This window comes from Mixophyes fleayi, chromosome 3 (genome assembly GCF_038048845.1).
Source record: "Mixophyes fleayi isolate aMixFle1 chromosome 3, aMixFle1.hap1, whole genome shotgun sequence".
Classification (NCBI taxonomy): Eukaryota; Metazoa; Chordata; class Amphibia; order Anura; family Limnodynastidae; genus Mixophyes; species Mixophyes fleayi.
The window spans coordinates 179,982,216-179,999,465 of NC_134404.1; the positions used below are offsets into that span (position 1 = coordinate 179,982,216).

The window sequence follows — 17,250 nt, forward strand, 5'->3', positions numbered from 1 at the left end:
CCTCCCTCTACCCTGATCAATGCCCGAGTGAAGATGGCGGCGACTAGCGGGGAATTTATAGGATCCGAGTATCGCGAGATCCGACAACGGGATTATGAGTCAGAGCCTCAGTTTCACTTTTGAATTTGGCGCCAATACCCGGATCTGTCTCGGATCCGACTCGGATCCGCAACGTTCGGGTGGGCTCGGATTTCAGAAATCCGAGTGCGCTCATCCCTAACTTAAACCCACATTTTTTACTCCTAATTCCTTACTTAGTTGTTTTTCAAGACTGTTCCATTTGTCTTCTTAAATACTGGATTACGGCTAATCTGACTGTGTTTTATGTGATAACCATTTCAACCTTTAAAACTGACCGATTTACACCCGATATTCACTTGTCAACTACAGAGAGCTACATTTTATTTACACCTCCCTTCAGGATCAGAAACATCAACCCCAATCCATTGGCACCTTTCAGTTCCTTATAGACACTTTATGGAACCACTGAATAATAATTTACTTTAATACACTTGTTTGGCAGCAGAATAGAGCTGACTTATGGGAGCAGTTCACATTTGAATAGCATAGGCTTAAAAAAAAAAAAATCTAACAGAAAGGGTTAATTGGCGCTCACACAGGAGAGGACAGAGGCAGGACAGTAATTTCAGTTTAGTTGGTAGGGAGAGAAGTCAAGTAGGCAATGTTAGCCAGGACATGGCTGTAGCAGGAGAGATGTAAAGAAGTGTAGATGCAATTAAAATGAAGTCATATCTGATCTTGGTTCTGGTCCAGGTTTTAGGAGGATGCAAGTAGGGGCACAAAAGTGTATTTATTACACCTTTTTAGTTTAGCAGTTTTCTGGGGAAAGCCAGTGCTGTCACAGCAACTGAAATATTTTTGACCTGCATCACATTGCATTATGTCCAAAAGACATAGGAATAGTTTCAGCACAGGTGTAGTGCAATGTTAGAGTAACAATGAACAATATATTTTACCTCTATGAAAATTTTTGTTTCATAAACTATCCAGCAAACACAATATAGGTTACAGTTCATGGACAGATGTCAATCTGCCCATGGGGATGTGCTTTTCTTTTTTTTTCTTTTTTATTGTGTTTTAACATAAGTTAAACTTGGCCAGATAATGTTATGAAATCAAGTGCACTGCAGTTTTCATGTTACTTCCGTTTGGCACAATTTGAGCTACAGATTTGATTTTGACCACAATTAAAGAACACAGCTTATCCAGTTGTACAGGCTTTGACATCAAACTCCCGGTTTTATGGTCAAATACCATTAAAATTTAGAGTAATTGTATATTGGCTGATTGGCTGAAAAACCTCCATTGTGCACCTGTCCTAAGAAGAGTTTCTCAGATCCTTGAGTCCTGTGTGTATCAAATAGCAATTTTACCTGCTTCTATAAAGGTGCTGGTTTATTTGTGCCTGCATCTGTACACATTAAAAATTTATTTCCCTTTAAAATGTAATTTTTACCCAATAGTCCTCTCTTCTCTGCTAGTGGAGTTTTCATACCATCCATCCCTTGCCCCAAGTTGACTTATGGGAGCAGTTCAAATTTAAATAGTATGGGCAACTTGGAGAAGGAAAGGTTCAAACAGCAATTTGTCAGTGTGTAATACAAGTGGTAACGTCAACTCAGCACACATTTTACAAACTAATAGCACAGTCTGAACCTTAAAATTGACCTTATGGGTCATATTAAAACCCTAATGCTATGTTTATTTCAACTGTTTGCTCACTGGATGGCTCAAATTGTATGCTCAGGGAATGAGTGTCTTGCTTGGTTTGACACTCTATATTATTACCAAATGGAGGATGGCAGTGCTCTCCTTGCTGCGAGTTTGGGGAAATTAAAATGTACTAGTAACTGCTTCTCTTGGCACTACACAAGGTCCATATCTCTAAATTCTAATCCATTTGGAACCCATGGATCTTCATGCACTCACTTTTTTGTAATTGGTATGGCTATCTAGCAGACTATACCAGTTTCCCAAAAATGTTTTGTTTGTTTTGCAAGTTATACTTCAGTCTTCCACAACAAATAACAATCCAATTAATAGATAAAAGTTGTATATGTAGAGAACCTCACCTCAGCAATCTCTATGCAGTATGAGCATTCCAGGTCAATGAGCGACTTCCCCACAAGATTAGAAAGAAACTTGTTCATAGTATCATGTCCAACATCTTCCAAATTGTAGTAGCTAAAATGTCAAGAACATGAGAAAATAATACAAACTTAATACAATATAATGTCATTCAAGCATCTAAAAATCAATAAATTGTCCAATTGTCCATACACTGATCGAATTACAATGCTGTTCGGTTGCACATGCTTAAACTCTCATTGTAAATCTCCATCTTGCCAAATGAAGTCCAATCAGACCCAAATACTACAAGTAGTTTCCAGTGGAAAGACTGTGTTCACATATTGTTTACATTGATTACTCTTATTAAATGGGTTGACCACTACTGAGCAACGTCTTCTCAAAATACATGTCCTCTTTATATGGCGACTGGAACTGCACTGGCAGACTAAGTCCATTCATAGCTCATAAAAAAAAATGTTATGGAAACTCATTTCCCTTCAGTGACAATGAGCAGCATTATATGCTGTATGAAGGAGGCATGTTTTTTGAGAGGGGTTTGTTCAAAAATGAGCAACCCAGAGGAGACGTTTTCTATAATGCAGACCTTCCAACAAGCATGGTGCTTATAGGAGATGAACTAGGAGCATAGGGGTGTGTACTTGCTTCAAGCACAAGAAACAGATTTTCAAAATAAGAACCTGTCTGTGCATGTGACAAAAATGACTAAAAAGTTACACCTTGACAGTGGCAGTGGGAATACTTATGGTACACATATGAAACTTAACTGTATAATGGTATATGGGAGTACCAGAATGTAAACAAAGCGTTTAAGGATATTGTTAATGTGTTTAATTATTGCTAAAGAATGAACACAATGCTATTTCATACTAGCTGTATTGAATCATCTAGTCATTATTCTCTTCTTGCAGTAAACAGACAGCCCACCATTTTTATCAGCATGTTATTTCATTTAATTCACAATGAAACCCAGTTTTACAATAATTGACTTGTCAGAAGCTCTAATTTATAAAGCTGGGCTCTGCCAGCCTTCTCGATATTGGTCTCAAGCAGCATACAAGCAGGGTTGAATATTTACAATGCTGTTAACAGGTGTTGAGTTGTTTAATGACTCTAATAGCCAGAAGCGTACTGAGAAAGCCAGCGGGATCACAATTACAGGCTGTTTGAACACAACAATTACTCGTCCCCTGAGAGATGTGAAAGTCAAAGGCAGTTTTATACTAACAGCATCTAGCACATGGGCTAGACAGTCAAACTTCTATTAGTATTCCAATGGGGAAAAATAACAAGTCCCTCTGTATCATAAAAAATACAGAAGTATATAAAATATAAATGTTACGAAAATACAGAAAATTAATTTCTTATTGTCTTCTGTTACACAAGGGTAACGGCTACAAATTTGAAAAGGAAAAGGAAATGTGAGGATCAGCTGATATTTATGTTATTCAGTAGAACCCAGAGTGCAAAGTCCTGCAATATGTTTTATAGGATAGAGGAGTATAAATTTGGACAGCATAGGTATAGAGTCGGGTGGGGACAGTTGTAATACTTTGCAATAATATTGAAACATTTTGGAGGTAAGTGCCCACACTTACCAGGACTGGTCAGACTGGTGGTCAGTAGTCTAACACACACTGCTGGCTGTAGTGCTCATATAGTGCCTGTTCTAATAGGAGAAATAATGGTTTATTCTATAAGAATAAAACTCTGTTGTGCTCCAAGAGCCAGACGGCAAGTGAAAACAGCCAGGTGGAGCACCCGGGAAACAGGTGCTGGGGAGAACACTGAACCATAAAGGTAACATACCATTAATGACAAAATAAAAATTAAGTTATGTCTTTAAAGGCTTTTCGGCTAAAGATAATGGGGCTATTCAATTGTATTTTAACCTGGCGATGTAAACTGTCAAATAGGCAGTTTTATCTCACACCCCTCTTGGCCGGGTAAAAAATTGTAAACCACCAAAAAGTAATGAAATAAAAAAGTGTGTATTAAAAATCTGAAAATTGTTTTGTTTTTTTTTTTTAATAAGAACTGAATTAAGAACTGAAAAAAAGCATTATAAAGCATGCAAATATTTTTTGCAAAGATTTCAAATCCACTCTATTATGTATATATGTTTGTAGTAATGTGTTTTGTGTTTTGGTATGAATATAACTGGAAATTACTGTAGTGTAATTACAATATAATAAAAAATGGGTAGTGTAATGTAATGCAATTGAAATTTTCACTACAAAAAAATGCTAAATACTCATAGATCCGATGGAGTTACAAGGGAATATAGCTTCAACATGGCTGCATTAAGCCCCCCGTCTACTCCCATAACATTCGCATTCACCTATGATTCACGCCCGGGGGAGGCATTTATAATTTTGGAATAGTTTGAATTGCACTATTTAGAACGTGAAAACGGCCACGGCTTCAGATTAAATGCAGAGCACACCATTAAACTTACATAGAAAAATGCACCTTTTGGCTACATATAGTGGTCAGCTATTTTGTGGGCTAAATCAGTATTCATTATAATGTGCAATATGCCCAGAAAATCACCAAACCCTGCAGGTGCTCAACTGAGAATTAACAATTGTAAAAATCTCTTTCTTAAGAGTAGCTGTCAATAATAGAGGCAACACCCTGTAAATAAATAAAGAATCTCCATAATTAAAATAGGCAGTGCCACATATCAGCAATCTCTACTTAAAAATGCTGCTATAATCCATGTCTGTGAGATTAAAAAAAAGATGCACTTCAATAAAATTCATACCTATAGCAAAAATATATTGGTCATGTAAAGTTTAAAATATAAACTAATTACTAAAATAAACAGTGGAAGCCACTAACTTTATATGTTCAATTAAGAACCTTCAATCACATACCAACAGATCACATAAAAAGTTAATGAATAAATCTGGGACAATGTATTTTTTAAAAAGGTCAGTTTTTATGGAATTATACATCGCACAGTTTTTCAATCTGGATACCGGTAGTAGAGAGGAAATGATGTTTAAATCTCCATATGCAGTGTGACTACAAGTCTCAGCACACATTTACAACGTCATCTTATTTTCTATAATACCAAAAGGAATAAAGCTATAGCATAAAAAAATACATGCATTGGTGTGGTTTGCCTCTTCTCCAGTCTACAAACTGTTATGTCACATGGGAAGGTGATGAAAACTGAAGTGAGAAAATGTATCCAGGACTGCAACACTTGTGGCATATGCGGAGCTGGTTTAAAGAAGTTATCACTGTGGTTCCTTTAGTGTTATTTAGTGTTATTGATTATAGGTATTTATTTTATTAAAGTGTATCTTTTTTTATCTCAGTCATCGGTTATAGCTGCATTTTGTTAGATATATTTGAATGTAGCCTATCATTTGCGAGAAACAAATGACATTACTGATGTTGTAGTTCCAAGTGAATTAATGCCAAGTTACTTATAACTGGCTGCATTTTCATGACAATGGGTACCGACTATAAAATGATTACCTTCATTGTGTATGGTCACATACATATAGCGAAGCCTCTAATACAATATAGCATGTATTTGCATCAACGTGAGACATTGCAAAAACAGATTTTTATTTTCTTACATGATTTGATACTTTTTTTCTGCTACTTTTCCCCCCATAATTTTGAACCAGTGTTTATACACAGATCTTGAGGTGGCAAGGAGAAAGATAAACTAATTACAAACATTTTTCATATGGTTTAAAGATGGCCTCACCAAGGGCCAATCCTGTTATTCAGCTTGAGCCCGAAGCAACATTATTGCTGTCCATTTTATGTGTGGGTTGACAAGTTACGTAAGATCCTGTTGTTCAGTGGCTAGATCGAGTGGCCAAATCATGTCCAGATCACATGGGTTCATATTAGTGTGGCCAGAAGACTGCACACAGACACCAACAGTAGTCATCCTCTGTATGGAGTTATAGCCCTGCCTATGTAGATATGAGCGTTTACGATCAGATCATCATATTGTATCATGCTCATTTTGGAACATGTAACGACATAGCAATGTATGCAGCCAGCATAGGATACAATGAGGAACAATATACTCTACTGCAACATTCACTCTGGCTATTAGTACCTTTTTATATTGGTGGCAGTCGTTGGTGCGACGACAGGAATTGAGGATAATGCGAGGACCCAGCGGCTCTATAATGTCCAACCCTTGGTAAAAAACATTATAGAGCCGCATTTCCCCCCTTAACAGCAGCAATGTAACGGTGTCTATTTTAAATGACGTGAATCTTAGTGACAGCATCTTCTCCTGTCGCGCTTTCTATCAGGCTTGCTGGAATTCTTCTATGTCACTTTTGGCTGAAGTCTGCATTTCCTAGATGTAGCAATGACAACAATCAACATTGTACTGTCACTGATGTTGGAACTCCCGTCCTTGACAACTCGTACCCCATCCTTTTATAGAAGGTAACTTGTGTTTTAGGTTTAGTGGATCTTTAATACAGCTTATTTTTGTTTAATAGAGCCTTAGTTATAATAAAATTACTAAAATCCCATCACACTGAGTTAAAATTTACAAATAACAGATATAAATATGAACTTCAAATTTTTGTTAAAGTGCTAGACTGGTATTCTAAGTCAGAATCCGGTACAATCTTTATTTTTACCAGTCTCTACTAATAAAATGATTGCTAGGACATAGGAATTCGGTCATACAGCTTGCGTGACAGGAACTGTATACTTACACTGCCTGGTATGTTCAGACACGAGGAGCAGATAAGCGCAGCTGCGTGGGACACAAAGCAGCCTAGGATCTACCTTAGTGATTAGCACTCCTGCCTCACTGCACTGGGTTCACGACTTTGATTCCCGACCATGTGTGGAGTTTGTATTTTCTCCCTGTTGTGTGGGTTTCCTCCCACACTCGAAAATCCTACTAATAGGTTAATTGGCTGCTATTAAATTGCCCTTAGTCTCTCTTGGTCTGTGTGTGTTTATGTTAGATAATTTAGACTGTAAGCTCCAATGGGGCAGTTACTGATATGAGTGAGTTCTCTGTACAGTGCTGTGGAATTAGTGGCGCTATATAAATAAATAGATGGTGATGACAACAAAACTTATCAAATTAAAAAAGTGTGTAGAGTCAGGATGCATAGCAGACGCTTGTATTTGATTTTAAAATGGAAAAGTGATACTGCCCCTTTCCCTGGATATAATAACCTATATGAAATTATACTAAAATATTTTTCATTCTTATTTGCGCATAAATGTAAACTTTTTTTTATTAAATGTTATTATACCTAAACAGTTTGTAAATAAGTTATATCTTCTCCACCGATTTCTCTGTCTAATAAATACCTTTCTAACTAAGCAATAACAGAAGAGGAGGAGAGTATTCAATATAACAATAAAAATATTGATTATGGAACTTGTTGAGAAAATATGGCATTATGGTAGTATTCTAGGTGGTTAATGGTAGCAGTCATTTGTTGGGGTGCAATGCTTGTCAACATGGTCTTACCATTGCAACAAAAAGACAAGGTGGCTAAACCAAGTCAACAACACAGAGGGCATTAAACAGGCAGACATCATTAACACAACACAGAGGGCATTAAACAGGCAGACATCATTACCCATGCCCTCTACTGTGAGCTATAAACACTGAGTTATTAGAGGGCTATAAACACCCCTGCCCGCCACAACCACCAGTGCTATAAACCAGAGCTTATTAAACACTGACCACACACAAACGGTACCACTACCACAACAATATACACTGCATTACAGCTTTAAACAAAGCAAAAGAGCTATAGGCGCAGAACAGCAAAAAGAACTATAATCAACTGCTTATATAATAAGCGTCTTAGTATATTGTCGGTACCGTATCCTGTGTTCTCCCACCCCCCGCTTCCCTACCCTCCCAAATCCCTCTCTTTCTCCACCCCAGTTTGCGCCACGGCAGAAACAACGAAACAACCAACAAGCTCGGGAACTGGAACACCCGGATATTCCGTAACGGCAGCACCAACCCCGAGGATTCTCCTATCAAGCGCAGACGTCTAAGGTAAGCTCCCTCAAAAGAGTCCCTGCCACCTATTCTCAAACCAAGTCTCTACTACTTAATTTACTGTTAAAATATAATGTTTCTCCGATTTTCAGTACATTTATGTTACACAATTAGATATTTGTACTCCTTCAATATTTACCAAGGCATGCAACTGACAGTGATACGGAAGGGAGAGTAAGCCTACACACAGCACTATGAATATCAAACTCACTATGCTGAAAACTGGATCATAAGTTAAAAAGTAAGCCTTGCATATAGTATCTTTTGAGTGAAAAAGGGGAATGGACCAATCTGCTCCAAGGTCCGGACAAACCTCAATTGAATATGTTTATTTATAATATATAATCCGAGGGGGTGCTCTCATAACTAGAATTATCTAGGAAATAACAAATACAGATTACAATAGATATCAACTGAACAAAGTAGTGTGTGAGGCACTCCTGTCCGAGAGGGTATATCAATATAAAATCAACTTCATTGATGGTTACTTAAAAATGCGACATAGACAGATAGCTAAATCCCACCTGGATCGGTGAATTTAAAATATACAAGTGAATAGAATTGAAATATAGTGTAAAGAGAATTAAAAATGACCCAAAAATGGGAGCCAGTCAAAGTTATCAAAATAGAAACCTCGTATAGTACCGTGGTTGTTAGTGATAACTAGGGTCTGGTCCTCTAATTATGTAATTATAGTATGATGATTCATAGGACCATTAAGACCTATTGTGGAGTGTCTCTCCAGAAAGAGCCTTTAGGCATAGGCAATTCACTCTGTAGCTAACATAGAATAATATAAATCTCACACAGATTGAGACATGGGCTTGTATTTATATATAGAACGCTTCCATATAGTATTTATGTGTCTCTCATCATGTGTAGAAAAAGGGGGGCAATACCAGATACATTATAAAAAATATATGATATTAGTAGCAAGCAGTTCCGTATATGATTAGTACACCATCAAAAAGGGCATTACATATAATGGGACGTCTACAAGTGTAGATGGTTACTTCACATATGTACCCAGTCTAGATGTAAATAACCGGACAATTTGATTTATGTCCTATGTTAATACACGTGCCACAGTATAATACACCTTTATTGTGAAGATAAATTCAATCTAATCTATTATACCATTATAGTTAGATTGCATTGTGGGGTCATTATCTGCCAGATTACTAACGATATATTGGCTCTCAAATATATCCCTTCATGCATTAATATTACAAAGTGTGTATCCAATATTGGAAAATTCCAAATAGATCTTGCTAGATTGCATAACAGGGTGATTCTTAACCTGAGTGCTATCGATGTATCTTCAGATATGTCCCTTCATATAATAGTATTACCAAATGTATGGCTGGGTTGTAATAACTTCCCTACAAACTAACAACAACAAAGGTTTGTGGTATAGAAGATATAACATGCAGTGCACTTTCTGGGCATGTGTAAATATACAGGGATATGTGTGAGCTGCTTGTTAAAGGTCCCACTCGTGATGTGTACCTCCTAATGAGACAGCCTGCGCTGCCAGTTGTAATTATCGGCGATGCCCGATAAATCTGGTGTTACCCCTAACATGAAACCTGAAATTAGTCTTCTATAGAGGAATTGCCTACTGATTAGCAATGAAAAATTATTCTGGATTTGCGAGACACAATCGCGGGAGGTCCCGCTGATCGGCTCCCTATTTCCGGGTCTGTGACGTCATGCGTCAGGTGCCCGACGTACGTTTCACCAATTAGGCTTAGTCATGGGAAATTACTCGTTTGGAATAGGACTGAGTCTTTTATTTCCCCATCAGCCAATCATCTCGCGTTTACCATGATTGATGTATGTCTAAGCCAATCATATATTGGCCCATGTAAAAAGAGGATAACATGGTTTTCCTAAAGGATGTCATTACTTGCCACAAGGTTATAAGTTGTTCCATAGGAGGATTGACAGGCAAAATAATGTATCTATATGACTTAAAAGCTATATATCAATTCCTAATAGTTTAGTGGTACTCAGATTGGTTCTAAAAGAGTTTGTTGTTTATTTATATTATGTGTATATTAGTACAGTGGCCAGTAGTCATTGAAATATGTATGTAAAGGTTAATATGGATTGAAAATAAATAAAATAGAGAGTGCTACAAAAAGAAAACTGATTGGTTGAACGTGAGGAAGGGGGAATACCCGAGGTCTCTGAACACAGAGAGTGTGAGAAAATAAATAGTGCATGAAGATTATTAATAAGGTAAGTATACCTATTCTTGATCCCTTAAGATTTTGTGAAAATTACCTGTTATTAGATATCAATTATTAATTTGCAAAATTGTTTAGAAATTGCAATAAGTGAATTGGTGTATCTTCCATTTTAATATATAGTGCATTAATTGGTAAATATTACTATATAACTAGATGATTTCCTGTTATATTATTCACAGAAAATATTATGTGTGAAAAATTAATTAAAAATAATAAAAAAGGAACTGTGAACGTGTCTTAATTCGTGCTCCTTGACCATATTAAATGTATATACAATTACTATGGGTATGATTTTGATAATAACATCATTATCCAATAGACTCATGTCTACCAATTATTTATGACCAACAAATGTACAGAGTTACACATCTTCTTGATGTATTATCCCAAAATGAATCCCTAAATCAGGAATATTCAGTTTGGATTCTATCTATCCTTATTATGGTAAACACAATCCCAACTAATGATACAAGATAGAATGTATCCATATGCCAACACTTATATCCGGATGTGACTTTAATTACATTGGGATTCTATAGAAAGCTAGAATAATTGATATTTTCATTTAAGCCATATGGTATAAGGGAGTGAAGTAAGAAGATCCATCTGCTTTCTTTTTGAAGCAGTACCTTCATGATATCACCACCCCTTATTCCCATGGAAATTTTTTCTATCCCAAATGCACATAATCCATTGGATTTTCCTCCATGTATATGTAGGAAGTGGCGTGCTACTGAGGTAAGTGGTTTGAAGCGTTGTTTATCATTGGAAGCATTTCTAATGCTTCCTATATGTTCCAGAATCCGTTGTTTTAGGGGACGACTTGTCATTCCAACATAGATTTTTCCGCATGTGCATTTCAGTACATAAATAACTGCCCTAGTATTGCAATTAATAAAGTTGTTAATAGTATGTTTTTGCCCATACTTATCATATATTTCCGTGGTTTTAATCATTACCGAACATGCTTTGCAGGATCCACATTTGTATGAACCTTTTGTAATCACCCTTTGTTTTCTTGGATTAAAGTGGCTCTGTACAAGTTTGTCCCCTAGGTTGGGTGCTCGTCTCCAACTGAAGTTTGCTTCTTTACCCACCAATGTGGCCAATATTTCATCCGACATAAGTATAGGCCAATGTCGTTGTACAATAGATTTGATTTGTTTCCATTGTAAATCTTATAGTATCTTTTGGCAGATTACACATAATGGTGCTTTTCTTTCCTCTTCTTTTCTTTCACTCTCATTAAGTGGCAAAAATGTCAGCTATTTTCCGGTTTGTCTAAATTGATATACCAACAAAATCTGTAAAATTGAGGTTGAGAAGTGTGGCAGAAAGATCAAGAGAGAGAGTGTAAATTGAAGATTGCAGCCAATAACTTGATTACACTAATAAAACTACCTCCTCATATGTATGTGAATGAGTATGAGACTTCTCTAATACATTCTATTTAAGTAATGTGCATAAAACCTAGGATACAACGTAGCAAAAAATATATTTTTTTTCTAGCCTTTGACCACAAAAATTGGTGACACAGATTCTAAAAAAATGAACAATATTAGTTTTAATAAGGCTATTAAAATAGATAAAAGCCACTTTTCAGTACATGAAAGAAAATCAGCACTGAATGCTATATGTGTATAACAAATACGTGATTTTATGTATTTTATACTGTTTTGCTATTTAATACAACTGTTTGCTTTTGCAACTTGGCAGTGTGAAATGTACAGTCAATGTAATGCTTTCCATAAACCTCATTTATGAGATGTCACAGATGTCATTACTTCTCTCTATAAACGCTTAAGCTTAAAAAAAGGATAATTGTCATATATCAATATAACACAACTGTTATATTATTCACACAGTTTCAAAATGCAAAGTGAATGATGACTGCTAATCTAGAAAACATGTTGTACTTTTTAAGGCACTAAGGCAATATGTATAATGTTAAGGAAACCATATACTATGCTCATTTAACTTCATCATCACAATTTTGATTAGCTGTCACTTAAAGGACATATTTGGCATATACAACTTTTAGTATTACAGTAAGTGGATATTTACTATAGTTTCACACATCAAGAGAGAGAGAGAAAAAAAAAGAAGGTCAACATAGATGTGTACAACTCTTATTTAAGTTAAGCTATGGCTGTTAATGGATGTCGGGAGAATTGAAGGTTTCAATGGAAATAAGCTGAAGCTAGTGGCATTTAGGCGGAGAGCTTAGTTGGCTATTTTTTTTTTTTAATGCTGTACCATAGCATCCTAAGGGCAAAGGGTAAAGAATCGAGGAGTACAATTTAGGAGGAAGCCTGAATAAGGATAAATCTAGGTTGACAAAAGGATCATTTGATAAGCAAATATTGATAGGGCAAAAAGTCAGGAGCCAGAAATGTTGTAGAACAATTTGCCATGCAAGGCCAGCCATCGCCTCCTATATGGTTGCGTGCTAGTCATATGACTGGTGAATGGAAACTTTCCTCAATATAACCAACAGGCCCGTTATGGTCACTGCCAGCTCTTAACAAAAGCTAGTAAGCACCAGTGGGTTGTATGGGGTAAGTCATTACATTGTTTGTTGACCTGACATCACCACGTGACCAATTGGTGCTGACTAGCTTTTATCAAGTACACATTTTCAAAACCATGATTTATGCTAGATCTATTCTTATGTACAAATACAATTTTGGCATAGCACAAACTTTTTATGCCTCAGACCCCAAAGCATACTCAAACTTTTTTCTGGCAACCACATTCCTCTTGACATTACTATGCATTGTGTATTCTGGTACAACAAAAAAAAACACACTTAGTATGACCAGTAAACCAAAAAAGTAAATACTTTGCCTAGTGGGGATTTATAATTTGCTATGCATGAAACTAAATTAGCAAGCACAGCAAGGCAAATAAGGAACTACAGCAATAATCATCTAGTATATTTTTATAACCCAATCTCCAGCACATAAAATATCCCCATGTCCATCTATACAGCTCCATGATGCATTATACAGACCATACAGTACCATGCAACGGCATGACCATGTCACCTTATTAGCCCATTCCACCATACAGAACTCCTGCTCTGACCACTAAACAAAATCTGCCCATGACACCGATAACTGTAAGCAACCCTTGCTTCTCATCAGTAAACCCATATAAGCAGTGGTGGGATTCAGCCGGTTCGCACGGGCTCGCCACAACCAATATCTATTTTCAAGGTCAGTTCAGCGAACCAATGGCTCCAGACTGAGTCCACTCTTTATGTTGGTGGGGGGAGCAGGGTCCTTTAAAGAAAAAAAAATACTCACTTGTTTGCGACGTCGGCACTCCTCCTCCCTGCTCCGTCCGCACTGAATGTTGGGCGTGTCATCATGCCCAACATTCAGTGAGAAGCGACGCAGAGAGGAGTCAGCAAGCAAGAAGACAGAAGACAAGAGAAGAAAGAAACCGATAGAAAAGGTAAGTGAAGGACCGGAAGCAAGGGGGAGCAAAAGCAGCATGGCACAGTGTGAAGGGGGCAAAAGCAGCATGGCACAGTATGAAGCGATACAAAAGCAGCATGGCAGAGTGTGAGGAGGGGCAAAAGCAGCATGGCACAGTGTGATGAAGAGAGGCAAAAGCAGCATGGCACAGTGTGATGAAGAGGGGCAAAAGCAGCATGGCACAGTGTGATGAAGAGGGGCAAAAGCAGCATGGCACAGTGTGATGAAGAGGGGCAAAAGCAGCATGGCAGAGTGTGAAGAGGGGCAAAAGCAGCATGGCACAGTGTAATGAAGAGAGGCAAAAGCAGCATGGCACAGTGTGATGAAGAGGGGCAAAAGCAGCATGGCACAGTGTGATGAAGAGGGGCAAAAGCAGCATGGCACAGTGTGAAGAGGGGCAAAAGCAGCATGGCATAGTGTGATGAAGAGGGGCAAAAGCAGCATGGCATAGTGTGATGAAGAGGGGCAAAAGCAGCATGGCACAGTGTGATGAAGAGGGGCAAAAGCAGCATGGCACAGTGTGATGAAGAGGGGCAAAAGCAGCATGGCACAGTGTGATGAAGAGGGGCAAAAGCAGCATGGCAGAGTGTCAAGAGGGGCAAAAGCAGCATGGCACAGTGTGATGAAGAGGGGCAAAAGCAGCATGGCAGAGTGTGATGAAGAGGCGCAAAAGCAGCATGGCACAGTGTGATGAAGAGGGGCAAAAGCAGCATGGCAGAGTGTGAAGAGGGGCAAAAGCAGCATGGCATAGTGTGATGAAAAGGGGCATTACTGTGGCATAATATGAACTGGGGACATTACTGTGCCACAGTTTGAAATAATAAGAAATATTTTAAACACACACGTACACCTGGGTTTGACTAGATAACTGCCTCATAATATTGATATAAATAATTTATCATTATGCAGCTTTTATAATATTTGTTGTTACTGTTATTACTTTGCTATTGTCTTGCCTTAATAATTTGTACTATTATTGTCTATATTTAAATTTAATTTCTATTGTGATTCAATGTATGTGATGCCATGTAACTTCCATTGTTGGTACTTTATATATTTTTTTTGTTTATTGTCAGGTATTATTTAATATTTCTCATTAATATTTTAAAACTCTTTCTTACAACATAATCTAGTTTTGTGTACCTCTTTTATTGTTCTTATTTGAGTATTAAATGCGTAAAATATTAAACTACCGTCCAGTATATCTTTTTGCATACTTAATACCGTCATTAGGGCAGAGAACCAGTTGTTAATTTATTTGAATCCCATCACTGTATATAAGTCTATTATGGACATAGTCGCGCTATCTATAAAGGCTACAGCCCCTACTGTCAACTCATACTGCTGAGAAAGGTAAAGAAGATCAGTAACTGGGGCTATGACAGACCATCCTGCTGGTTAGCTGGGGCTGGGAGTACGGGTGCTAGAACTGACACTTATACATTTAAAAGAAATGTTGGGTAGGTGTGCTGAGTCTTTTTAATGGTAGATCAGATTTGGATTTACTCTAGTTTTGTTTGCCTCTAAACCACAGTCAGAATGTGTGATTGGAATGCCTATTTTACACAGCAACAAACACCTTTAGATTCATATAAGGAAATATTACCCTCATTTTTTACTGCTTACATCTAACTGGTTGGACTGAAAAGGTGTATTGTGCCTATCTGGTGTATAGATAAATGGTCATTTTTATTACTACTATAATTGTATTATAATTATTATTAAAAGGTATTTCAGCAATGTAATGTAATGAGGTACATCTTCTTTACATTGTAATTTATCAAATAAATATTAAGTAGTTTTGATTTTGGTTCTAAAAGGAGCAGTAAGTCCTCAATTAATATTATTTTCCCCACCTCCTGTCACAATATAGTCACCCCTGCCCCCTAATCCAAAGATATGAAAGGTTTCGCTAGGAAGCCCTGCTGGAGTAAAACTTGGCATACTGCCCATTATTGCCCCTTTCTGTTATTAAAACCTCTTTGGCTAAGCATGCACTTATCAGTCAGAAATGGACACCTGTTGTTATGGGGTAAAACTGTTCATTGAGAATTTACTGGTCTGAAGAATTGGATTAATTTAGTAAAATACAGAATTTATATACATCTGTATGTGTCACATCCTACCTGCATGAGAGAAGTTACAACATGAAAACTCACCTTTCCTCAATTACCACAGATCCTACAAGCTGGACAAAAACCTTTAATGAATCACTTCCCTAAACTTGGAGGAAACATTAGAAATATCTCTTACTGAAGTTAATGAAAAGTATGTGTACAAATACACTAAAAATAAGTGAACTTTTCTTAGAAGCCAATCATGTGGTGATTTAAAGAAATCACTATGGCAGAGCCTTCCTCCTGTGTACTCATTAGCAGCCTATTCAGCAAGTGCCTCTAAACATTCCTATGGATAATGCCACCTGCCAGCCACCACACCCTCCAAATCAGAAGCTCAATTACACACTCAAACTAGAGCAGTTTAGAATCCATTTCACAGACAATAGCACACTGTGATTCCACATATTTGGAAAACGATCAACAAAGCAGTCAAAGCAAATAGGGATATGGTACTTACAGATTCTGAACAATGTCACTTAAATCCCCTTATTAGGGGCAAAGCATATCTACACCAGACTTGCAACCCTTAGAAGCTTTTAACAAAAACGTGACAAAATAAATCCAATTACATTCCTGTTTCTTTTTTTATACCATGAATAGCTATAACATGGGCTTTTTAAACAGAAGCACAATATATCCTGCTTTGGTTTTACTCAGTCCACTTGACATAGATGTCTATGTTTCACTAATAAAAGTGATATATGAGTGTATCATTGTTTTATTAATTTTACAACACATACAAGTGTTATTTTTATATGCCAACTAAAATCTGGACATGTCTGATATCAGATAAAAGTAGAAAAGTAAAATGAGTAAATATGAAAAAAGACGATATAAAAACAAACATCTGCAGTAATCCCCACAAATGCAACCCCTCCAAATTAAAAGAGAGAATTATAACGACACAAACTGTTTAAAGTAACCAGGGACTACCATCGGCAGGACAGCAACTATTCCAAGACCTCTCACCTGGGGTTCATCACAAGCCGACGGAAGAAGTAAGTCCAAGTGATATAGTCCATGGCATCTTGTTTTGATGTAATGGTTCCAGCTGCAATCTCTGCATTTAAATGGTCAGACAGTACCTCCAGCAAGCTTAAAAAAAAACAAAAACACATGCAAAAAGGGTGCAATTAAATGTCACAGAAGCAGATTTAGCTATGACATGATGACACAAACCTGCATGTAATAATAGTGAACCTTTTAATCACAGCTACTTCCACTATGTAAGCTCAATGATCAGACAGTAA

At 37.1% G+C, this 17,250-nt stretch overlaps 1 protein-coding gene across 1 annotated transcript in view; it reads right to left on the reverse strand.

Moving 5' to 3' along the window:
- Window positions 1-17,250, reverse strand: part of ASCC3 (activating signal cointegrator 1 complex subunit 3) — a 605,262-nt gene that overhangs the window by 102,885 nt on the left and 485,127 nt on the right. The window contains exons 34-35 of the mRNA XM_075202837.1: window positions 16,970-17,095; window positions 2,094-2,205 (exon numbers count right to left, since the gene is read on the reverse strand). Coding sequence (XP_075058938.1) covers window positions 2,094-2,205; window positions 16,970-17,095 — 238 coding nt within the window. The remainder of the gene's footprint in view (window positions 1-2,093; window positions 2,206-16,969; window positions 17,096-17,250) is intronic.